The 24,505-nt window shown below is 46.4% G+C and overlaps 1 protein-coding gene across 7 annotated transcripts in view; it reads left to right on the forward strand.

The window, feature by feature from the left end:
* The window catches only part of MYO9A (myosin IXA), a 167,954-nt gene that overhangs the window by 5,657 nt on the left and 137,792 nt on the right, over positions 1-24,505 (forward strand). For all 7 annotated transcript variants that reach the window (XM_050309995.1, XM_050309999.1, XM_050310000.1 and 4 more), the window contains exon 2: positions 22,790-23,711. In XM_050309995.1, coding sequence (XP_050165952.1) covers positions 22,869-23,711 — 843 coding nt within the window. In that variant the 5' untranslated portion in view covers positions 22,790-22,868. The remainder of the gene's footprint in view (positions 1-22,789; positions 23,712-24,505) is intronic.

Genomic DNA, 24,505 nt, shown 5'->3' on the forward strand with positions numbered 1-24,505 from the left:
AAAACGTACCCTGGACATAGTGTATCATGGTTGAGCAGTAATAGAAGAGGAGTGTTTAATCCACATAGATCCATCTTTGGAAAACCTGAGCTTTAAAACCAACCCAAATTACGGAAGTTTTTGATAGACCGCCAAGAATTCTTTTATTGTCTTCAGCAGCTACATGGTTGCTTTTGAGGGATGAACTTAAAACAAGTTAACTGAAAATATTTACTTCAGAAGACTTCTGTACCTCTACTGTCTGTTCATACTTCACATAAATACATAGGCTGAAATTAAACTTCTCCCAAATGTTGCCATTTTAACTTTTAGAGGACTTGTCTCTGAGCTTTCAGGTTGGTTTGTGCTTGTTGGGTGCACAGGACAGCTTCCCTAGGGAGGAATTAGTAAATGATTTAATTGTTAAGGAATGTGATCCCATTAGGCAAAAAATAAATAAATAATGGGCCGCAGTGGATCGTTAGAAACGTTGCGCTTGATTAAAACAATGCTGAGCAAATTGTAAAGATTTTTTGGAATAAGTGGGGTTTTTTTGAAGAGAGAGGTTGTGTGGGTAAATAACCCTTCTGGGGATTCCTTGGAGAAATGTAAGTGCAGGAGAGCCGGTCCCTGCTCCTTAATTCTCCAACTGCTCCAAAAATGGGGCATCGCTGTGTGGGATTTGTTGCTGCTGGCAGTGGCAGGGATGGCTGAGCCACTCCAACTCAACAGAGGGACTGGGCCAGGCGTTGTTTAAAGGCAGAGCCATTGTTCCTTCTGCTTCTTTTCATCCCAAAGTGAAGCTCCAGCTGTGCTGCTGGGGGACACACAGTTTGGGCCATGTCTGACCCTGCAAGGAGGGCACAGCTCCATGTTCATCCTGCGGGCAGGAGCGCGGCGGCACCGGCCTGCACGGGCAGGCTGGTGTTCCCTGTCGGAGCAGGGCTCAGCCGGTGCTCGGATAATCTTATCCGCAGGCGCTTCTCCGTGCCCGGCAGGTAGGTGAGGAGATAGCAGGACAATGCAGAGCAGAGGTCAGGTTTGAGGAGCCTGCAGCAGATAACGAGGAATCTGAAGAGTTTTCCTCAGCTATGAACAGAATGAACTCACCGAAGGCGGCCGAGGCTTCTGTGGGAGGATTGGATACAGCAGGAATCCTTCGACTGCTCCCTGCGTAACCTGGCCCGGCTCCGAGGAGCGCGAGCGCATCTCGGCTCGTCAGAGCACTTGTTTCGTAGTTCCCTGCTCCAAACACATCTCTGGTTTCACTGCAACCTGCGGGGATTGCATTAAGGAGTTTATTAGCACTGATAAGCATTCGCAACAATATTTCTTCTTCGAAGGCTGAAATGGTACCTCTCAGAAACGAATTGCCAAGAAAGATGACTTGGCAGCTCTTGTCCTTTCCTTTCCCCACCACATTTGTGGGAAAGACGTGGGCTCATGTGTTGTTCCAGGCTCAAATCCCTTTGTAGTTCCAGGTGGGAGTTGCTGCCTTCCAGTGTATTGTTCTGAGTTCACCTGTGCTATATGCTGTGTTTCTTTTCCTCTCCCTCCATTTATGTGATTTAAATCCCTCTCTAGACCTGCTGAATTTGTCTGTGGTGAACAATACAATAAATATGAGGAGAAAAAAATATTATAAAATAGATAAATAGTAATAAATAATAATCTTCAGCACGTGGAGTAAGAATAATGGAACAGCAAAAAAACTGAGCCCCAAAGTCCATGTCTGAGGTGCTGAGAATTCATCCTCCCACCTGAAAGTTTTTGCTGGAAAGAAATAAGATCTGAACACTGAAACAAGGGGGGAAAAGAATCCCTGCCTGAACATTTTCCTGTATTTTGTTCCTGTGGAGAGAAGGTGTGAATGTCAACCCGCAGCGTCCGCTGGCTGGTGTGGAGCAGCATTAGGGGTTTCCTCCCCTTGGTTGCTTTTCTGTGGTGCAGCTGCTCCGAGGCTGCTTTCGTTTTTGTTTGGTCGGGGAAGATGTGAAACCCGAGGAGCAGGAGCTGAATGAGCTGTTTCATGCAGTTGTTGCAGTCTGGTGAGTGGCCCCGTGTGAGAGTTTTTCAGTCGCACGCAAAGCTCGTCGCAAAGCTCAGTCTAAAAGTAGCTCAGGGCCTGATGTTCGTGGTGCAGGCTGCGTGTGGTGGGGAGATTGGGATCTTCTGTCTCGTGTTGGGTTTATTTTTAGTCAAAATAAAATCCCGGAGAGAGTAGCTCAAAAAATAATTGGAAATTAAAACCTGCAGACGTGAATTTACAGTGGCTTAGGTGCAGTTTTTCTGTGTTATTTATCAGATATTTTTCCCTACGTGTGGACTTATCCTCTGCACCAAAATAGGGTTGTGTTTTTTTATCTTCTTGTAGGACTGGATCACCTTTCTTTTCTGTTTTGGTTTTCTGGGAGCATTAATCTGCATACTTTCTGTTCAGGTATGTTCTTCAGGGGCTTGGAGGGGACAGGTATTCCAAAAACTTGAACAATTTTCCTTAGGTGAAGGATCACTACGGGTTCAGGTGCTGCCGTTATTAGCGAGACTCCGGCCAGCTGCAGTTTAATTTTCTAAATGTCTGCACCTTGAAATTCCTGATGGTTTTAGAAATATGTCTGTTTGTGTGCTTTGGGAGATGGAGCTTTGGAACGCCAGGATAATATTTAGCAAGCAGTACTGATGGATTTGAGAAGAACTTCACTCTAAGCTGGGAAATTAATCATCAAAAAACCCAACCTCTTTGGTTTCTAAGCTCCATGTGGGCTGTAAAATGATTGCAAAGCTGCAAAGTCAAGTGAGAAAACTGATTGGGAAATAGTGAGTTAGGGATGTGGTGCACACCAGGAGACCTTGGGATGCTTCTCCTAGCGGGCATCTTTTTCAGGAGCATCCTGCTGAGGTGGGTGTCCTTGGAACCCTGGGGATGGGAGAGGAGACATGGAAGGAAACAAAACTCAAAACTAACCAGAGAAATTCTTCTGGTTTAGTCCTGGATTGTGTTAGCTGGAGTCTCATCCTTTTGGGAAGAGCGAGACAGAAGATGCTGTGGTGGGATGGAGGACCTGGGTCAGGCCAGGTTAGACTTGAGGTGTTCTTGCCAGCGTTGCTGGGGGCTGTGGCTTCATCCTGCACCTCCCAGTGCTCAGCAGCCCTGAAATCTGGACTTAAACTTGATTTTGGGAGTTGTTTTGGGTTTATTTTTTTTTCCTGGTCTTTTGGGGTTTTTTTGTGTTTGTTTTCTTTTTTCCCCCCCTAAGTACCTAAAAATACCCCCAGCTCAGGTCACATGGTAGGAATCGCTGCTTATTGTAGAGGTAAGTAGGGAAGTAGATTTTCTTTGGTGGCATTTGCTTGCTGATAAGACTATTTTTTTAATGCATTTCCTTTCCTCATTCTCTACATGCCTTTTAGTTCCTCAAGAAACAAGGTGTGGGGCCTGCTGGTGCCTTAGTGGAGGTTGGAATCCTCTGGGTTTGGTGCATGTGCTGAGTGGGTACATTAGGGCTGGGTGAATTTTGGGGTGAGCAGCCCTGCAACTGTGTATTGTTTTGAGGAAATCAAGTATTTTGCTCACATTACAAAATATTTCTGAGGGATTTGTGCTGCTGGTGAAGTTTTGGGTGAGCATCGCTCACTGCAACGTGCCAAAAAAATCATCACCACACGTTTGAACTCCCTTTTCTTTTCCTCTCATTTTTAAAGCTTTTTTGTTGTCCTGAAGCTGTTGATTTTTGGGCAAAAACAATGCGAGGCAGTGGCTGTGGTCTGCAGGGTGGGGCTCGGAAAGGTCTTGTTGCTGATTCCCTTGGCTGGGAAGGGCTAATTATAGAGACAAACTGGGGAAGGAAGAGAACGGGGTCAATTAGAGCATCCAGCACAGTTTCCTTTAAATTAGAGGTTGGGCTGGAGAGATAAAAAAAAACCCCAACCCCGACATTAAAGAGGCACAGAGTGAGATTTGAAAAGCTCTGGTGCACAGCGAGCTCGGCAGCTGCAGCAGATTCCTGCAGTTTCAGTTTGAAGTAAAGAACATGTTGAATTAGGAGGTTGATTACCAGGATTGCCAAATTGAACTGAAAAGACAGAGATGTTCCTGCTGGGTTTATTCTTTAATATGTTTTTGGGTAGCCGTAGGTTGGGACAGTGAATGAAGCAAAGAAATGTCTTGTTCCACCATTGAGTAAAATGGATTTTCTGGGAAAGAGGAATTAATTTGAAGTCTTTAACACTCAGAATGTTTTATTTTCGTAACAAGGCTACTTAAATCTTTCTAAATGTAAAATGGATTGGTTTTGCACATATTTTATCCTTTGTTTGAGAGGCCAGTGGGGCTAAACTTCTTTTTCTTGGAGCTGTCTTGTGGGTTTAAAAGGTTTTTTCCCTGGATTTGTGTATGAGCTGGCTGGGATTAGAGGACACAGTATTTGAAGAGGTGCTGCAGCCGCGGTACAAGCTCTTGGCTTGGAGCTCCGCAGGTGCAGAAAGCCATAAACCCCAATGCCAACTGGAATTCCTGCAAGTCAGGGAAAAACCAAGAAATCTTTCTGGGTGCTCTTCCCAGATGATCCTCTCAGTACCTTAACACCCTCTTGCCTCAGGTTCTCACCTTTTAGGACAAAGCTGTGGTTTGCAGTCCCTCTTCACATCTGCCGGGTACTTTTGCTTCCCCTTTCCCTGGCACTGTGCAATCCCTGGGAACTGCAGTGCACAATGGGAGATGGCAGAGCAGGGGCAAAAATCCCAAGTTTCGTGGTGCTTTTCAATCCAGATTGGCCAGTTCCGTGTGCCGGTGGTGTGACTCACCCCGGGCTTCCTCACTGGAGGCCACTCCTGGCAGGGCATCAAAGGAGCAGCCTGTGCTTTCAAACCAGAGCCGGGCTGGGATCTTCCTGGAGCAGGGGCTGTTTTTCTGGTCCTGGGATCTCTTGTAGGGAAGGTGGTGAGATGCTCCCAGATCTCAAGGGAATTTGTGATCAGCTCGATGAATTCATCCTGAGGGTGAGAAGGGTTTCTCTTTGCTTCTTGGAGCAAGGCACGTGTCCATCCACAGGGTCCTGCCCAGCCGGGGCTGGGTTGGAAAAGGCCCCTTGGGATCAAGGACACAATCGGCAGAACAGTTTGTTCACTCTTAGTCTCTCCTGTAGGGCTGATATGCAGGGATTTAGTGTGTCACTTAAGGAATTCCTTGGCTAGGAAGGGAATTTTTAGTTTTATTTTTCCTGAGGGCATAGGTAGAGATGTGCTTTGCTCAGGCTGCGGTGCCAGCAGAGACTCCTGCCCTCCTCTCCTTCGTTCTCCTGGTTAAACTGAGGATGGAAGTGCTTCTCCCTCTTTTTTGGTTAAACCAGGTTGGCTCTAAACCTTTGAAAGAGTAATTTCTCTTGTAAGTTTTATTTATTTGGAGTCAGGAGTGTGAGCAGTTCTACCAGGAGGGGTTTAGGATTGTACTACCAGGAAAAACCATGGTTGGACCTAGGAGAGGAATGAACCTGCAGGGTCACCAATGACTTGATGCAAGAACCTCCTCCTTGTGAGCTGCCCTCTTATTCTTATGGATTTTTTTCAACTGAATCACATTGTCAATGTTTTGTAGGTCTCTAATATTATTTTATAAGCAATTTACAGCCTTATATAGTATTTTTAGGCTCTTTCTACTTGTTTGTTGTATCTCCTGTGTCCCTGAGTTACGGCAGAAGTTGCAAACACCTTCGTCATTTGAGACGGATCCGTAGGGTCCACCAAGGAGATGTCCTGGCACACCTACAGCCTTGGGGATATTTCTGCTTTGGAGATGTCCTGTAGGGGACGGAAAACCTGGAGAGAAAGGGATGTGTAAATATTTAGAGGCTTCTTCTTTCAAATGTATGACAGGAGGGTCTTGGAATATCATGAAAATGATGGTTTTCCTTTTTATTTATTTTCATTAGTGGGTTGGAGCTGGAGAGGGGCATCCTGAGCTGGCAGAGGAGTCAATCTCCTGACAGTAATGTGGAGTTATACACGAGGAAGAGCCTTGGAGGTACAGATAAAAAATGCCAGGTTAATTCCATGAGAATCTGTTCAGGGACAAGAGAAGAGCAACACAGTCCGATAAAACCCGTGATTTTTGCTGCAGTGTCCTGGCAGGGCAGGATGGCCTTTCCCTGATCCCAGGGAAGCTGCTCCATTGGCTGGGATAAGTGCCTGGAAAGGGAGCTTTTCTTTCTTTTTTTTTTTTTTAGGAGGGATTTAGCCCCATCAATTTTTAATTTAGGCAGTGACATTTTAACTCCCAGATCGCTCTGGTTCCTCTTTTGCTTCCATTTCACACACACGTTTCTGTCCTTGTGGTTACTCCATGTGTGTGACAGTACCTGGATGGTGGTGTGGTTTTCGTATCACCTCCTTGTTCTGCACCTATCTCCTGCACTCCCTGGAGTTTTGGAGTATTTCTAGACTACTTTTTTAAAAATTTAATAATAATTTTCCTTATTTTTGTTCAGCTGATGCTGATGAACCGATCTGTGCTTTCCCTCCTCCCTGTTGGGCAACATCTTGTCGCAATTTGGGACACTGTAAAGCCGAGCTTCCTTTTTTTTTTTTTTTTTTTTTTTTTGTGAAGTCATCAAATTAACATTTTTATTCTGAGTTGTTTCCCACAGAGCCCTGAATTGATTTTTCTTGTTGATTTTGATCAGTCAGCACAACTGCTGAGCACATGAAGCTTCCCTGCATTGCCTGGTTCTGTTCTGCTGTTTGGTTTTTGAGTCAGTCCTTCAGCTGAGAGCCCTTCGATGCAAAGTATTGCAATTTGGGATGCCCTGGACTTACTCCTAATTAAAATTGTAGCTGGTCACCTGTAGGTGGTTGTGTGTGAAAACTGCCCACGGGAAGCCACTACCTGGTACCATGTGCTGAAGGAGGGAATTCTCTGTTAGGTCTGTGATTTTTAATAGTCTCATTTAATTTTACATGGATTCAGATGTCTGAGCATCAACACTCAAGTGCTGTTGCTGCTGTACTTTTTTCCCTCCTCAGCCTAGTCAGGACTTTAGACCTGGCTTTAATTCTCTCGTTTCCTATGATTCTCAGTTAACCCTCTTTTCAGGAAGTCGGTGCTTCCTGCAGCTATTTGTAGTTCTGTGTCCAAGAGAAACGAGATGATTGAAATATGAGGAAGCCTTTGGGAAGATTCGTTTGGAGGTACCAGGGTGGGGTTTTCTTGTGTGTTTAAGGCATTGTCGAGGTGAAAGCCCGCAGCAGCAGCACCTCATTAATCTTATTTATGGTGTTTGAAGAGTATCTGATGCAATTGTCCCTTCCTCCATACGGTATATCTAATCTCCACTTGAATTAGCCCTTGAAATGAGGCTCCTGGTTTATAGATAAATAGACAAATATTAGGGCTGCGTCACCGAGGGCTTTATCCCTCCCCGAGACAAAGCGTTTGGGCTCCAACACAGGTTATTTATGCACAGAAAACAGACTTATCAGCATTCCTGGATTGCCCCTGTTGCCGAGAGCGGGCCCTCCTGCCCCTGAACAAAGCCTCATTTAGCTCCACGGCTCCTTCCCTATCCCAGAAATCAAATATTTCCCCGTTTTCCCACGTGGCCGGTATTCCTGGCGCTGCCCACGGTGTGCATGCCGAAAATGCATAAAGAATCTGGTGTCCGTGGGCAGATCCCGCGGCAGCCCAGGGCTCCCGGCCCCGGGGCTGGAATAAGTGCAGCCTGTTCCCTTGGCGCCTACACGGTCTGACGGCCTGGCAGGGAGCAGCAGGAGGAGGAGGATGGCGAGAGTCAGAAGCAGATTATTGCCATTGCAAATGAAACCTCTCATCCATCCTGCTCTGGAGCAGAGGGATCCCAGAGGTCCATCTTTTGCTGTTGGATGAAACGAGTGAGGCGAGCTGCCCTGAGCCCTAGAGCTTGAGTTAGACATGGTGTTGGAGGGTGGTTGATGTTGGAAAGAGTAGGCACAAGGAGAGATAAAAATGATGTTAAATTGGGCACTTCTGGAGTGTCGACTTCCCAGAGTGTTGGTCATTGTGATGTGGCTTTTTTGGGTGAAAAAAGTGGAGAGAAAATTGCTTCTGATGGGAGGTAACACTAGGGTAGAGATGGCAGCAGAGTTAATGGATAGAGGAGGTTTCTTCCTGTCCTTAAGCAAAATTCCTGGTGAAGATTTATGTTGTGGGGGAATTCTTTGCCAAATAACACCAGGACACCCCTTGGGGAGCACCCTGTTGTTCACCTCATGCAAAGCCAGCCCTTGACATGGCCATGCTCCAGATGAATCTGAGAAAACCCCTTTGAAGTTCTTCATCACGTTATGGGAGATCAGGCCTCTCTTCTCACTTCATCACATTGCCAGATAAACTCATTAACTTCCCTTCTCCACTTTATGTTTCTCCTAATTCCAATTTTAAATGCCCTAATGGCCATTTGGTGGCTTGGATACTCATCTGATTGAATCCTTCCTTCTGTGTGTCCAGGTCTGGCTTGGTTTTCCTCTCATTTGTACTCCTGCAAATGTTTGCCAGCAGAACTCATGGCACTAAAACTTCCTGACACCTGATTGGTCTTGGTGTAGTACTAATCTTCTGCCTGTGTTGTTCACCTTGAGCCTGAGCTGGTGACCAGAGTCCTTGGGCACAGAGAATACGGACTCTCTCCTATGGAAATGTGCCCCAATCTCAGTGCCAGATGCTTTGTAGGCCTCTCAGCCTAATGGGATTTCTGGTGGTTGGTGTGATGGGCCTCCACTTGGCTCGTTTGGATGAGTCGACTCCTCTTCTGCCACCTTGATCCAAAGTCAGAGTCCCACTGGGGATGTGTTCAGCCACAGTTTTGGCTGGTTGCTCGTGTTGTTGGCACATGAAGTGTGAGAAATCCTTGCCATCCCTAGAAATGTTTTGAGTTGACTGATTGTCTGTCTCCATAGTAAGCCCACCTCAGGTTTGGCTTTCCTTGTTTCCAATCATGGAACGGATTGACCAGATGATCCTGGGGAAGGAGTTGGCAAATGTCACCTCCTCTGCAGGAACGTGTTGTCCCCCTTAGTTTCACTGGCTTGTTCCAGTGCTTCCCATCTGCTGCAGTGAGTGAAAAACCAGCTGGTTTAACTTCTCTTAATGAAGGTGGACACTCTCACCCAAAAAAGCCCCAAACCTGCCAAACTAGTAAAGGACAACCTGGCACAGGATGCCATCCCTGGTGTCCTGCATGGAGGGCTGTGACAAGGGCCTGCTGGGATGCAGTTAATTTCTTCATAAAACCAATTCAAAAGCATGTTTGCTGCGGCTGCTCGTTGAGAAGCTGTTTTGATTTATGTTCTTGCATCTTCTGCTCCTGAGACGAATCGCAGCATGGCTGAACGATGAGGTTCAGGGGGACACGAGCCAAACAGATGCACTTCAGAAAATGAAACTTCAATCTTGGATTGACTGAGCTCATTTCCTGGTGTCATTACCTTATCCCGATGATGGATGTGCCATGGTTGCGGGATCCTGCACCGAGCACACTTTTTTCGCCTCCCTTCTGTGGATCTCATCACGCAGCCGAGCCCATCGATTGCAGGCAGCTTCATCTCCAGGCCATATGTTCTCCGAGGCGTTCTGGAGGGATAATTATGCAGATCTGTTTTCCTTTCCCATGTGATGCCAAGATGTGCTGTGCTTTTCAGGGAGCAGGGGAAGGCACACGTGCTCTCAGAGGTGACTTGTGAAGTCATTGATGTCTTGATGACTTCCTGAAGATGCCATCTCCTGGTGTCTCATGGAGGAGTCAGGGAGGATGGATGTGAGGACAAGGAGATCCTGCAGTGTCTCTGGAATGTTTATTAGACTTATTTAAACCCCCATCCCACTAGTGGGAAGATTTCCTTGAAGAGCAACTTCTAAACTGTGATTTCCATACCATTAATTATCGTTATGGTGGGAGTTCATGTGGTTGCTGTAAATATGAATTTAAAGGACTGAGGATCTTTCCTGCTCAAATCCCTGCAGCAAATGGTAAATGTAAATGGTAAAACTGACTTACGGACTCGGAGAAAGCCCAATCCCTTTTGGGATTTTTCCTATCTAACAAATCATGGAGAATAAATTCAGCTGCAATTAAGAACGGCTGCCAAGGCTCCACTAATTTACCAAATCCCTGGAGCCATGGAGTGAAGTTGACAAATTTAACAGCATCTGGATGGTAATAAAAATGTTGAAGCTTTCTTTCTTGAGATAAATCTATGAGTTTGTTTTGAGTGGTTCTTGTTAGAGGTGAACAGGTTGTCCTTGGACTAAAGGTGTGACTGAAGTTCTGAGTCTTGTCTTTTACTCTTAATTAAAAAAAACAAAACAAAAAACCCCAAAACCAACCAAACAAACCCCCCAAAAAAATCCAAAAAAAACCCCAACCCAAACCTCTCTCTCAGAGAAACACAACAAAACACAACTAAAGCCCTGATTCTTTAAAAAATTGCCTTTCAACCCTGATTATCCTTTAAAGGTCAGGGTTAAGGATGTTTGTCCAAGTCACATTGCTGATGAGTTTCACCACAGCCTTAATTGGAAAGGCTCAAGGAGAGTGGAAAATCCATGAGGCTCAAGTGTCAAGTCAATGAGGACAAGCAGGAATACAAGTGGGTTCCTGTGTGTCTGTCAGACCCTGAATTCTAACAGCTTTGACTTTTTTTTGCCCCTGAATGTCCAGGAAACTTTAGATTACTTTCTGCCTACAACCAAGGGATAGGTGAGGAGAACAAATCAAAGCTGTTTAAAATGTGGTTTTCTGTAGAAAGTGACTTCTGGCTGAGGGTGGAAAGATGGGCTGAGGTAGGAAACAAGTTTCCTGTCCTGAAAAGTCAGTTAAATCTCAGGGTTCTGGTCCAAATCCTGGTCTGGCATTCCTATGCATGCCGGGCAGTTGGAGTAGCTGGGGATAGTCTTGTGGTGGGGGACATGGAGATGGGCTTTTTATGAACAGAAAGAACTTTTTGTATCATCTTATCTGCCTGACTAATCCAGGCAGTGTGTAAATATCGGGGATGGTAAAGAAATAAGGTCTATTTTGGTCCTCTCCCAACAGTGCATGTTGCTGAGCAATAACCCGGCGTTCACACCACCAACCGAGTCCTACGAACCTTCTGCCGAGATCCACGTGCCTCCTAATCCCCTTCTTAGGGCACTTCTAATATTTCCTTGGCATATTTGGAAATTTGCAGGAATGACACACCTGCACATTCTTCCCACCGCGTTCGTGCCGGCAGCTAATCCAGGGAGCTCCGTGTCTCCGGGTGCCTGATGAGAGCTGAGAGGTGGCATCTGCTCCGGGATGATGGGAGAGGGGCTGGCTCGGTGTATGTCATGGCCCCGGGCAGCTCCTGTCCTAATGTTTCTCATTCTGCCGGTGAAATGGAGTGGAAGCAATTCCAAAACCCGATAGGTTAAATATTCTGGGGGTTTGGGTTTTTTTTTTTGATCATTTTATAGCTGCATCTCCTCTTCGCCCCCCGCCCCTCCCTGCTCCGTAATGACCTTACTTTGCCTCCGGCGAGAAAATGGAACTAATTTTGTTGACTTGTCTTTTTAAATACTCGTTATTGGATTTGCCCGACCTCTTTTTCTGACGGGGAGAGTTGTGCTGGCCCCGGGCCAGCGAATAATTCGTTGTAATCTGAAAGCGTTCGGTTAAAAGGATTTACAGCCCCTCGCTGAAGGGACTCTCGGGGAACTCGGAGGTGTGTGTGTTGCTGCGCTGGGGTGGACGAGCGCCTTGAAAGAAATCCTTGGAGTGTGAGTAAGATAAGACACGTGCACAGCACTGGAAATATTTCGGCTGAAATATTTGCCGTGCGGCGAATGTGAATTAAGGATTTAATAACTCGGGGAAAGGAAGTTGTGTGACGTTTTTAGGGGGGAGTTTTGGAAGGTGGCTTTGAACTTTGGGGAGAGGTTTGTGATCTTACATCGTATTTTTAACATGGCAAAAACTTCTCTTTTCTCTTTTATGGCTGATGTTGGGTTCTCCTAAACCAGCTCCTAGTATTGGAGAAATCCATCTCAGTGATGATGTGCTTGTGGAAAACCACTGAGATCTCGATATCATTCCCATCCCTGTTGTCCTTCATGTAAATAAAAGGTGGAAATGAAACCAGGTGTTACCTGAGCCTGTTCCACCAGAACCAGCATCGCGTTTCCGTGGCTCCCAATAACACCCGGCTGACCTTGGCTGCGTCCTGTCCCTTCCAAGGGCAGGGATGCCAGATCTGGGAATTGTTCCAGGCTTATGGAAGCTATTTGCTTGTTCATAATAATTTTTGAAAAGCTTCAAGGAACTCAAGGATTATGTTTCTAATCAATTCTTCACTGCAAGTTTACTCGATGCAGAGTCATCTCTTTCTGTACTGGTGGCACAGAAAGTATCTGGAATATACTTAATATTTTTTTTAGTAGGTAAGATTTTTTTTTTCTTGAGGAAGAGGCTTAAACCCCAGGTGTGCTGCAGTTTTTGGAGGGGTATCTTTACCTCCTCATATGGTTTTTTTGGGAAAGAGATGCCTCTGCTTCTGCTTGAGCACGGAAAAAAAAAATTGGGAGAGACAGGTCAGCACATGGGGGAAAGTAAAAGGTGAGAGGGCCGGATGACTTCCTCTGGGAATAACCCTGCTAGTCCTTGAATAATTATAGAATCACCTCAGACGTGTTCCAGCCCAAGGTATCCTTGGGGAGGCTTTAGATTTACAGCAGGTTTTGTAGGAAATGAACACAGGAGGTGGAAAAGGGATTTTTTTTTTTCCTGTTGCATCGGGCACCCCGTGTCGGGATAAGAGTGATTATCCCTGGATGCAATCAGGGCAAACGCCGTCCCAGAGCCACCTCCGGAGCAACCAGCGGGAATTGCATCACCAGCTGTCAGAGGAGCTCTTGGGCAGACCTGGCTTAGAAGAGCTGCTCTTTCTCCCCTGCTGGTTCTGCTTGGGATGTGGAATTATCTCGGAGATGTTTAATACTGGGCTGCTGCAATCTGTCCCCTAATTCCTTCGGCCAGCGCAGGATGCTCAACCTCTCTCCGTGCTGTGCTCCACGGCCTTTGTTTTCCCTTTGTCCCTTTGTTTCCCTTTGTTTTAATCTTCCCTTTTCGAGGACGGAGCAGATCAGAATTTCTTTTTCATAGCAGTGCTCTGTCCTAATGAAAATTCATCCCTGCCAATGGAGAAGAGTGGGAAACTCCACCCCCCTTCATATGCTGGGTGGAAAAGCAGTCCCAAAGGCAAGGGAGGACACACCAAAGTGCTGAAGAGAAAAAGCAAATCCATTGTGCTGGTTTGAATATGCTCAGGTTTAATTTGTGCCCACTGAAGCATTGAAACCATTCCACTGATAGTCTAGTGAATATTTCGATTTTTGCTACTTCATCTCCCAAGAAACCAGATCTGCATCTTTCAGACAAGGTGGTTTTTTCAGGGAGTGTAATGAGATACAGGCTGCTACCTCCATCGACTTAATTCTTACCTGATTGGACTAATATATTGATTTATAAAATAATTTAATTTTCCTGAACGTGCTTTTGAATTGCATTTTCTCCACAGCCACATTCCTCTGCTCCCCTGTTTTGTGTGGAGCTGTAGCTTGGCTGGTTGAGGTGGAAGCTGTGACCCAAGTGCAAGAATGAAATCCTGATCCCAACTGGGATTGTTGTTTTTTGCCCCAGACCGGGAAGATTCAGATGAAATGCCAAGTCCATGCACGTCTTTGTCCCCTGGTGTCATCTCAATCCTTGTTTGTAGGTTTTGTCTGTCCTGCTTTGCACTGGGGGGGCCGTAGGGACTTACCTGTCTGCCAGGTTTGGGAATCAGGGATGCTTTCCTGCGAATCCCTATCAGTGACATTCCTTTAGCACAAGGTGTGTGAACCCCAATAAGCAGCTTTGAATAACCCAGAGGCACCATAAAATACAGCAGAATGCTGGGCCAGAGCATCATCTGTAGATCCTTGGTAATTCACCGCTAATTTCATTTGAAAAAGGTGAATTATGGCATTTCTAAGGGATGCATCGATTCCCCAGTCCCGGTCATCCAACATCCCTGAGTTTCTGCAGCCTCCAGTCAGCATTTCTGAGCCCTCAGGAAAAGCAATATCTGCTGACCTCAAGGAGGAGCTGAATTTATCTTTAGCAGGACTTGAAGTTCTGCTCAGGTGAGATCTCCCCTTGCAGAGCTGCCTCCAGCTCTGGGGTCCAACAGCACAAGGAAATGGATCTGCTGGAGCGAGTCCAGAGGAGGCCACGGAGCTGCTCTGGAGCCAGGCTGGGAGAGCTGGGGGTGCTCACCTGGGGAAGAGAAGCTCCACGGAGACCTGAGAGCCCTTTCCAGTGCCTAAAGGGGCTCCAAGAGAGCTGGAGAGGGACTGGGGACTAGGGAAATATTTTGATTAAATACTTTAATATCTCCCCCTTTTCTTTTGTTGTGGTTTTTTCTTTTTCTTCTCTATCTGATATCAATGTTTTCAAAGAAGCACAAAGCCTGTGTTTTCAGGTAGCTGCCAAGAACTATATTTAGTGGAGCTGTCAGCTCTAATTCAAGGGATTTTTCAGTACTTCTTGCATTGTGAGAAGGCTTTTGTTTTTTGGTTTCATGTCCTGATGCTTTCAGAACACTTCTTCAAATTTAAAAGCTGCTCTCATGTTGTGGCACTTGCCTGACAGTTTAATTTTGAAATGGATTTAAACCAACCACAAAACAATATATTCTAACATCCTATTCCTGTCCTTGCTTGTAAATTACCATAATCTTTGGGCTAAATATTTTTGATAAATATGGCCTTTGGATGAAAAAACCTTTCTTTTTTTTGCTGTGAACTAGTTGCTGGAAGTCTTGTTTAAAGTCTGACTCATCCTGTTTGGTGTTTGTTTTGGTTTTGGGGTTTTGTTGGGTTTTTTTTTTCCTCCTTTGTAAGATAACTAAGCAGATCTGGCAGGACAGCTTTAATATTCTTTTCCCTTTGATCTCTGACAGCACATTTCTGAGTGCTTTAAGGTCTGTTCCTCGTGCTGTATAGGCTGTACAGGGAATCTGTAGGCTGCTACCAGCTCTGCATCAGTCTCTGGATAATGGAATCCTGCTCCTGCACAGACCAGGGAGCAGAGGGATGTTTTCAGGGTTGCTGTTCCAAGCTTTTGACTAGTTCTACGTCAAAAAGAAATCCTGATTTTGGAGGATTTTGAAGTGCTCAGTTTAAAGGAGTGGAAGGTCCCTGCACGGTCTGCCTACAGAGGTCAAATTCCTAAACTACGTGCATTACTTATCAGTTATTTCTATTACTGTTCTAAAATCTTTAGGTTATTAAATATCCCTGAGCTGGGTGAGACACTGGACATGGAGAGGAGACAGATAACACGTGGCATCATCTTTTACTGAATGTGAAACTAAATCCAGGCCTGAGCAACCTCTTCATTTCCTGACGAGGCTGCAGCTCCTGCTGCTGAGGGCTGACCTTCATTTTGTGTGGAGAAGCTGATTCTCCGGGGGGAAATGATTTCATCTGCACATGGAATATGGGAAGGAGGCGCAGGCAGAAGGGGCAGGCAGGGGGTGAAGGTAGTTGAGGGTCTGGGGAGGGTTTTTAAAAGGATGAGGATGAGCTGGAGTGGAAACCTCAGTCATTCTGTCTGGGAAATCAGAGTTGTAGCAGAAGAAGCCAGCAGCTGCAGGGGTAGGTGCACATGGACTCCCAAAACAAGTTTATTCCTATTTGGATGCTTAGGAAAAGCTGGATTGTAGCATCACTTAAAAGTGGGAGACGGAGCTGAAAAATTGGGGAATCAGTGGTTTAAACTCTTGTTTACTGACGGGTGTGCTCTCCCTAAAATACTAAAGAATGGGGTTTGGCTGCTGCCCAGCCAGAGCTGATTCTGGTTGTTCATTCTAATCTTGAGGAGCATCTCTCTGGTCAGTAGGAAAGTTGGAATTGTCTTGGCAGAAGAGAAAGCTCCTGGGTTTGTGTTGGTGCGTCGCAGGTAATAATTCTTGGGAAATGCAATAAAATAGGGAACACTGGAAAATTTGATTTGAAGCGGATTGTTTTGCCAAAAAGAGTATTCTGTGAGAAGGCTTTAAAACCATCCCTCCCTCACTATCAGTTGCACTCCATAATCCTCCATAAAATAAGGAGAGGGAGAACATCAGGAACCACATTATTCCATCTTCAGTGCTGTTGCACTTCAATTCCATGTTTCTCCTAAGCTGCATATCTCCTTCAAAATAACTTCAAAGCTCTAAGACTACAGGAAAAACATCTGAAATTATTAACTACTTGACCCAGTATTCAGAAATAACATGGTGACATTCAGTTACGTAAATTGTCCCTAATTCGGTATTTTTAGGGAAATACAGCGCAGGTGTCACTATTTCCAAGGTGGTTTGATGTTTATTTTACCGTGTCCTTGGGCATCATGAGAAGCAAGGCTGAGAAGTGTCGGTTTGTCTTGGCTCCTGCTGGAAGTGGGTTGAGTTTCCCGAGGAAGGAGACCCTCCAGGTGAGGATCTTCTGCAGGACATGGCTCTCCAAGCCAAGGAGATCCTCTGCAATGGATCTGTGTATTGATAAATATCAGTATATCAATATATGCAGTTGGTATATGTCGATATACACCTGTATGTCCATGTCCAAAATACTCTACCATTTCATCGTAAATGTGAGAAAGGATTTCTGGAAGAAAAAATATTAAAATAACATGATTTTTTTTTTAAATGAACTGTCCTTTATTTCTGTTGTCTTTGGAATATTTGGAACGCAGTGATTTGGTGGCGTTTCGGTGCCGGTGTTTGTGCATCCTTGTCTCTTCTGGGAAGAGAAGGACCTTTTCTTTCATTTGTCTTTTCAAGTGGGGTGCTTGTTGGAGCTCTGAGTGGTCCTGGAGTGCTGCCTCATTCTTCAATGGGCTCCCTTTTTTGGCACAACACTCCTCAGGCTTCCCCCACCACCGCTGCCTGCAGGGCTGTTTTAGGAGGAGGAGGATCCCTTGAATTCCCCAGGTTTTGTTCTCTGAAGCTCTCGAGCTCCTCCAGGATAGAAACACCTTGTCCTTAACCCTGATGTAATTCCTGAGCTCTCAAAAAGGGATTTTCTGCAGCTATTTTGGGGCTGGAAGATTCTTCTCAGTGTGAGTTCCTTTAGTCCTTGGCAGTGTCGCTCTGCTCTTACACTTCATATCCTTCTTTTTTTAACAGGTTCAAAAAGATTTTCAGTGTGAGCACTGCTGGTTTTCAGGCTCCAAACAGGAAATTTTTGGCTGCAAACTAAAATATAAAGAGCTGGGCCCGTGCTTGGTGAGATGAGAGGCTGATCCTGAGTCCATTTACGGTTCCTGCAGCCGTCTCCCTGTGCTGGTTCTGCCCTGAGCTAACATCCATATGGGATTGGACAGGGATCTGTGTTTTTGCGATATCGACTCCAGGTTTGTTTCCAGTTGGCTTTCCAGAGGCTGAACTGCTCTGTGTACACCTGTAAGGAGCAAATCCAACCTGTCAGGGTGGGAAATGTGCTGCTTTGGCTGTTCAGGTGAGCAGAGTTGCTGTGTTGGTGAGGGAGGTTTTGTCTGATGCCTGGAGTTAATCTGGGAAAGCCTGGAGGTGCTGGAAATGGGATTCTGTCAATGTTATGGATATCCGATTTATCTTGGTGTTTGGAACAGGGCTGTCCCACCTCTGGCCAGTGACTGTTTCCTTAGTTGTGAGAAGCAGCAAAGCAACATGTGCCAAGGATTTGTCCCCCCAGAAATGTCCAAACACTCAGGATACACCAGGCTCTTCCTTAGTTTCTGGCTTTTTGCTAACCCTTGCCATTCCATTGGCTGTTCTCATTAACCACCTTGGGAATGTGGGAGCAGCAAATCCAGCAACAGCCACTCTTGCAGCCTGAGACAGGATCCAGCAATTCCCTTTGGATTGTTTAAATTTTATTTTCTATATTACTGGTTTTTTTGTTTCTGGCAAAAAAAGCCCAGGGAGCAGCTGGAGGGCCCCGCTGTCTGTGTAGGGGACGTGTTTTGGGAGAACAGCAGAGCTTCCAGAAGTCAAAATGCAGTGACTCAAATCGGGAGCTCAAGAAAGAGGAATGATCCGGGGCAAGATTTTCCTGGCACCATTTCTTTGGGTCTGCAAGCTTCATACAGAAATGCTGGGATGGAAGCCAGCATGGGAGTCACTTCTCCCATGAAGTTGCCTCAGTCAAGACCTCCCCAAACCTTCTTGTTGGTTTAATTCTCCTTTATCTGTCTCTTGTCCTTGTCTTTGGGGGCATCCCCAACCGGTGGGGCAGGAATCCTATGGGGAAGAGCTGCGGTCACTGCGGAACCCCCATTTCCTCAAACGCTGATTCATCCCCTGCACAGAAGGTTCTTTGACCTTAAGGGGAAGAGTAAGTGATTGTGTTGTTATGCACATCCTGATTCAGTTCCTCTTCCTCAGAAACGTTTGAAACAATTTCTAGGAGCAGCTTCTTTCACAACAGCTTTTCTTGCAATTCTTTTTTTAGTTGGATTGATTTTTCTTCCCATTTTCGTTTTGTCTCAGCTGAGAGTTCTGGTAGAAGCTAAGAGATTTCCACAGAAGGTGCATCAGCAAATGTGATGAATTGATAGCATCATCCTCACCCGTCTTCCAGCTCTAGAGGAGAGGAACATGGAGTGGTTGTCAGACCACAGGGGAATATCAAGACCTCGTGACATGGGGTGATTGCAGGCTCTGGAAGGGATTATCATCTGCTGTATCATCTATGTATCCATGGGCTCCTTAAGATCAGGACATGTCAGATTAAAGCATGGGTGAACAGATCCCATCTCTTTCAGAGAGGGAGAAGCACTTCCAGTGCCCAGCAAGGAGCTCCCAACTCCTTGTGTTACCGTGGATGTCACCAAGGTGTTATTTCGGGATCAGCAGCACGAGGCTCTTTGCTCCTGCAGGAGAAAACTCTGAGTGTTCTTGTGCCGATGGGTTCGGATGAATCAGGGAAATGTGTTTGGATTGGCCATTTCTCCTTTAGATTTTATAAGTTTATCAGGAATTTCTGCCCCACGTGGTGTGACATGACGTGCTGGTGATGGATAAATCCAGGCTGTCCTGAGGAAACCAAGCCTCAGGATTGGGAACAGGGAGAAACTCACTATTTTTGTAGTCCTTTACTGGGTTATGGGATGTTATAATAAACCCAGTGAACTTTGCTTCCAGAATTGCCCCTTTTGCAGCCTCAAGGCTGACACTGATCTCTGTTTTTTTCCAAATCATTCAGTGTTTGGCAAACTCTGTCCGTGATTCCAGGCTTTAGCTGTCACAGATTATTTATGCCGGGTATGGATGCTTCCAGTGCACAGTTTATTTTGGACTTTTGCCACATGTTGCTCACGCTGAAAGTGAAAATACTGAGATTGGGGTTTCTGAATATGTATTAAACCGTGGTCAACTAGTAAAAGATCACATAGAATGGAAAAATCAATCACTATTTACAAATTTAGGGGCTGCACAAAACCTAATTGACCATCAACATTTTAGTCTTTCTGCTCCTAATCAGATTATTATTATCAGGGCCTCTGAGCTCCTTGGAAATATTCATTTATTTTGGTGTGTGGGAGGACACAAGGCCCAATCTGTAACCGTGTTTGCAGATCCCACTTTTTATCTTGCCAGTAGAATTATGGTAGTGGAGTAAAACTGAGCAAAATCAGCATCTAGGGTTAATCTGAGTAATAATCTTCATTCAAAATGGAAAAGGATATAGAACATATTAGGCTGAACATAAGTGATGGGAGGGTGGAGCCCCTCTGCTCTGGAGCCAGGCTGGGAGATGCTGGGGGTGTTCAGCTGGAGAAGAGAAGCTCCAGGAGACCTGAGAGCCCCTTCCAGTGCCTAAAGGGGCTCCAGGAGAGCTGGAGAGGGACTGGGGACAAGGGTCTGGAGGGACAGGCCAAGGGGGAATGGCTTCCCACTGTTGGAGGGCAGGGTTAGATGGGATATTGGGAAGAAATTCTTCCCTGTGAGGGTGGGGAGGCCCTGACCCAGGTTGGCCAGAGAAGCTGTGGCTGCCCCATCCCTGGAAGTGTCCAAGGCCAGGTTGGACAGCGCTTGGAGCAACCTGGGCTAGTGGGAGGCGTCCCTGCCCATGGCAGGGTGTGTAATGAGTTGACCTTTAAGGTCCCTTCCAACTCAAACTGTTCCATGATTACATATTGACTTAAAATGCCATAAATGTTTCTTTTTTTTATTCCTGGGAGTTTGCAATGCGCAAAATGTATAACTGACCAAAATGGGGAGTCATTTTTAAATGTTCCCATTTAAATGAAAATACGGAGCGACACAAAAGCCCTTTAATGAAACCGGTGTGTAGAGTCCTGGGTGGCAAAATACAAGCTCTGCATTGTTCTTTTCATGTTCCTATTTAATTTTTGATGTCCAAGCACAAAAATTATTATTAATAATTTTTAAAGTCATACAATAGCTAATATGACAGTCTGCTTGGACAGTTGTCAGTAGGAGAGCCTGCCATGTGCTAATTACCTAATTAGGCATCTCTCATTGCAGTGTTTTCTCCCAAATCCTTCAGGGAAAGCCGAGTGTCTGCAGGAGGTGCTCAGGCTGAGCAGGGCTGGGCTCATGTGCACAGCAGTGGTTGGGAGACCACAAGTAATTAACTTCATTAACGTTGCTTTGACCTCACACAATACCCCAAGCCATGTTTGGGGTTGTTACCACTAAACGCTGTGGCACCTCTGGGATTTATAAGGCTTGAATTGACTCCCCTTTGCTTTCTGACCTTGCCAAATTTGTTACTCATTAGTGGCAGCTTCTGGTGTGTGAGTGGTTTGGGGGGTGGGATTTGGCTCCTCTTCGTTCCTGGATTTCCTGGGGCTTTGAGCATCTCCAGGGGGTTCACGCTTGGCTTGTGATCCTGCTGGATTCCAGTTGTTTGGATGCAGAAGGCACAGCTGTTTGTTGTTACACCGATTCCATGCAGAATAAACATCTCTAGAGGCGCGAGGAAAGCGTTTGGGTGGGTGGGGTAGAGTGGCCTGATGCTTTATAGCGTATTTATGGAGTGTGCAGGAGGGAGGAGGGAAGGGCAGTTTGCTCAAGGTAACCAACTTAAAGCCCTGTTTGCACTTCCCACGTGAGTCTTGGATACGCTCTGATAACACCAATAAAAATAGCCAGCCCTCCTGGCCTGAGCTTTGAAGTAAAATCTCGGTGAGGAATTATCAAGCTTAAGTTTGCTGGGTTCCCCCCCACCCCCCTTCTTGAGGAAAAGCTCTGGAGCTGCAGAGCTCTGCAAAGCTCAACCCAGCACTTGACTGACATCATCCCTATTGCATCTGTGCCTGTAGTAAAGCCCTAGGAAAGCAGCTGGAACACTTTCCGGAGTATAATGTATGTGCTGCTCCCGAGCAGCGCGCCTCCAGTCCCTGCCAGATGGATCGCACTGGGACACGTTCACTGCCTGGTTTGAGGAGCGCGTGGCTGGGGATAATCTGCTGCATGAAATATTGGAGAGGCAGACAGTGCAGCAGGAGAGTGTGCTGCTCGTTTGAGGGCCTCAGAAATGAAACACAGCTCCAAATCCCGGCCTTGCAGTGGATGTGGAAGGTGAGGGTGGCTGTGCTTGAATTGCAGGTCCGGGATCTGGGAGCTTGGGAGGAGCGCAAGGACAGGGCAACCAGTGAAGGGCTTCTTCTGAATACTCTTCCCAGCACTGAGTATTTGAAGTTCCCTAAACCTATTGCGGGTTTCGACCTCACATTTTTTGACCCTTCTTGAGTGTTTTGTTGAAGCCATGAGGGAACTGTCACAGTTTTGAGGTCCTGCTCCAGTGGGACAGCACTCAAGGAAAAGCTCAATGTTAGGATATGCATAATCTAAACTTTAATCTGTATTGAGTCACCTGCCACTTGATTGCCCAGATCCTGGCTCTGAGGGTCTGGCATTTCTATGCAGTTCCCTTTTATCTTTTTACTGGGCAGTTTGGAGTTTGTTAGAACCAACTGGTGGAGAGCTGAGGCCCATTAACTCTGGGTTTACTTTCATATGGGGCTGCTGCTGGGCTGTCATCTTCTTGTAGTGAGGAGGTTCAAGGAATCAGCTGCTCATTTGATGTCCAGTACCAGAAGTTCGTGTTCTGCGAATTTTAAGCAGTTCAAGAGAAATAAAAGGTGTGACTGTCCAAGGGAGGTGGCTGTAACATTTCATACCTCGTGTTAGATATGGACATCTCTGGGAAAGGGGGACTTGGTAGGGGGAAAGTGCTGCTTTTTGAACCTAATGGGTTCAAAATCTCCAGAAGAGGAAGAAAAAGGAGTTTATCTGCTCCTCACCAGCACAGGACCATGGAAAAATGTATCTGAGGCAAGGGCCAGATCCACAGGGTGAGGTGATGGTCATTTTATCTCAGGAGCCAAAATTTGAGGGTGCTGCACCCATGAATTGATTCAAGGAGATGTCTGGTGTTTGTTTTATTCTCTGTACAATACACTGAAAATCAGAGGGTCTTTTTGAATCTTTGATGCTTCAAATTTGGGGCAAAATCAGCAAAAACTTGAGTTGCTGTGGGAATTCCATGTGAGTAGAGCCTGTGCTGTGGGGGCAGTGTTTGGGTGTTCAATACCTTAATTTATTCCAGCTTTGGGGTATGAAAACCCTGCTCTCCTTCCAGATGCCAGCTGGGAGTCATCGTTTGCTTTCTTTAAGACGATTGGCATCATTACTTGAGTTGCTCTGTTGAATCTCCTGGTGTGTGTTGGCAGCTTTCCAAGGTGCTAAACCACCTGACCTGTTTTTATTCTGCCCCCTTTAGCATTGCTGACGTGATGACCTGACAAGACCCAGGCCGGCCCTGACTATGCAGCGTGGGTACTGATGGGACAGGATCCAATATGAGTGTGAATGATGTTGGAGGAAGACGACGCTTCGAGGAGAGCGAGTTCACGCTGCACATCTACCCTGGGAGCATCGCCGAGGGGACCATCTACTGCCCCATCACCGCCCGCAAAACCTCCACGGCCGCCGAGGTCATCGAGTCCCTCATCAACAAACTCCAGCTGGACAAGACGAAATGCTACGTGCTGGCCGAGGTGAAGGAGTTCGGAGGGGAGGAATGGATCCTCAACCCCACGGACTGCCCGGTCCAGCGCATGATGCTGTGGCCGCGCATGGCACTGGAGAACCGCATCAGCGGCGAGGATTACCGCTTCCTCCTGCGGGAGAAGAACCTGGACGGCTCCATCCACTACGGGAGCCTCCAGTCCTGGCTGCGCGTGACGGAGGAGCGGCGCCGGATGGTGGAGCGCGGCTTCCTCCCGCAGCCGCAGCAGAGGGACTACGATGACCTGTGCGGGCTGCCCGACCTGAACGAGAAGACGCTCCTGGAGAACCTCAGGAACCGCTTCAAGCAGGAGAAGATCTACACCTACGTGGGCAGCATCCTCATCGTTATCAACCCCTTCAAGTTCCTACCTATTTATAACCCCAAGTACGTCAAGATGTACGACAACCACCAGCTGGGCAAGCTGGAGCCCCACATCTACGCCGTGGCAGACGTGGCGTACCACGCCATGCTCCAGCGCAGGAAGAACCAGTGCATCGTGATCTCGGGAGAGAGCGGCTCGGGGAAGACACAGAGCACCAACTTCCTCATTCATCACCTCACTGCCCTCAGCCAGAAGGGATTTGCCAGCGGAGTAGAACAGATTATTCTTGGAGCTGGCCCAGTGCTTGAGGTAAGATGGGAACAACAGGAGCGTGGAAATGTTTTAACGGGGAAAAAACCCAAACCCAAGCAGTTGGGAGTTTGTTATGGCACTGCTCTGGGATTATCTGCTGAGTACTGATAGCAAAGTTCTAACAGCATTAGCAATGGGAGAAGGCTGTGTTTCTGCCTATAGAATCCTACCTGCTCCCCAAAAAAAAGGGGAAAAGCAAGGCCAGCAAATGACTCTCTGCCAAATTTATCAGGTATTGCTTTTCACTCAAGTGTTTCTTAACGCTGGTGATTTCTCAGTGTGAAAATGAGAATTATTGGTAGCCATTCTTTATAGTAATTGAAAAGGGAATGCATTGCATGGTGCATTGATGATGTATTTATGGAGTTTCTGTGCACCCAACTCCTTCCATCCCTTCCCCAGCTCAATGGCAACTTTCATGGTCCACATTGCATTTTCTAATCATCAGTGCTTGATTTGGCTGGTGCAGCTGGTTCCCTTGTGAGGACTTTTCCTGCATGTTAGAACTGGGCCCTCAGCTTTGCAGATCTGAAACTCTGAAGAAGGATGCAAATCTTCCTTAGTTAACTTGCCTTGAGTTTGCCCTGGAACATGGTTTTCCTTGGAATTGCCAGCTTTGTTTGTTAGAGTTGTGTTGGTGAAAGCCCACCTGCACGTGGGTGACGTGGGAGCAGCCCCAACCCTGCCGTGGGCCTTGGAGGGTGCAAGGAGGTGCTTTGTTGGCTGTGTCCTCTTCTCTTAAAAGAAGGTGTCAGTGACTAAAGCAGAGTGAAACTCATGGGTTTGGGGGG

The sequence above is a fragment of the Myiozetetes cayanensis genome, unplaced genomic scaffold, assembly GCF_022539395.1.
Source record: "Myiozetetes cayanensis isolate MyiCay16 unplaced genomic scaffold, myiCay2020 scf14, whole genome shotgun sequence".
In the NCBI taxonomy this organism is placed as follows: domain Eukaryota; kingdom Metazoa; phylum Chordata; class Aves; order Passeriformes; family Tyrannidae; genus Myiozetetes; species Myiozetetes cayanensis.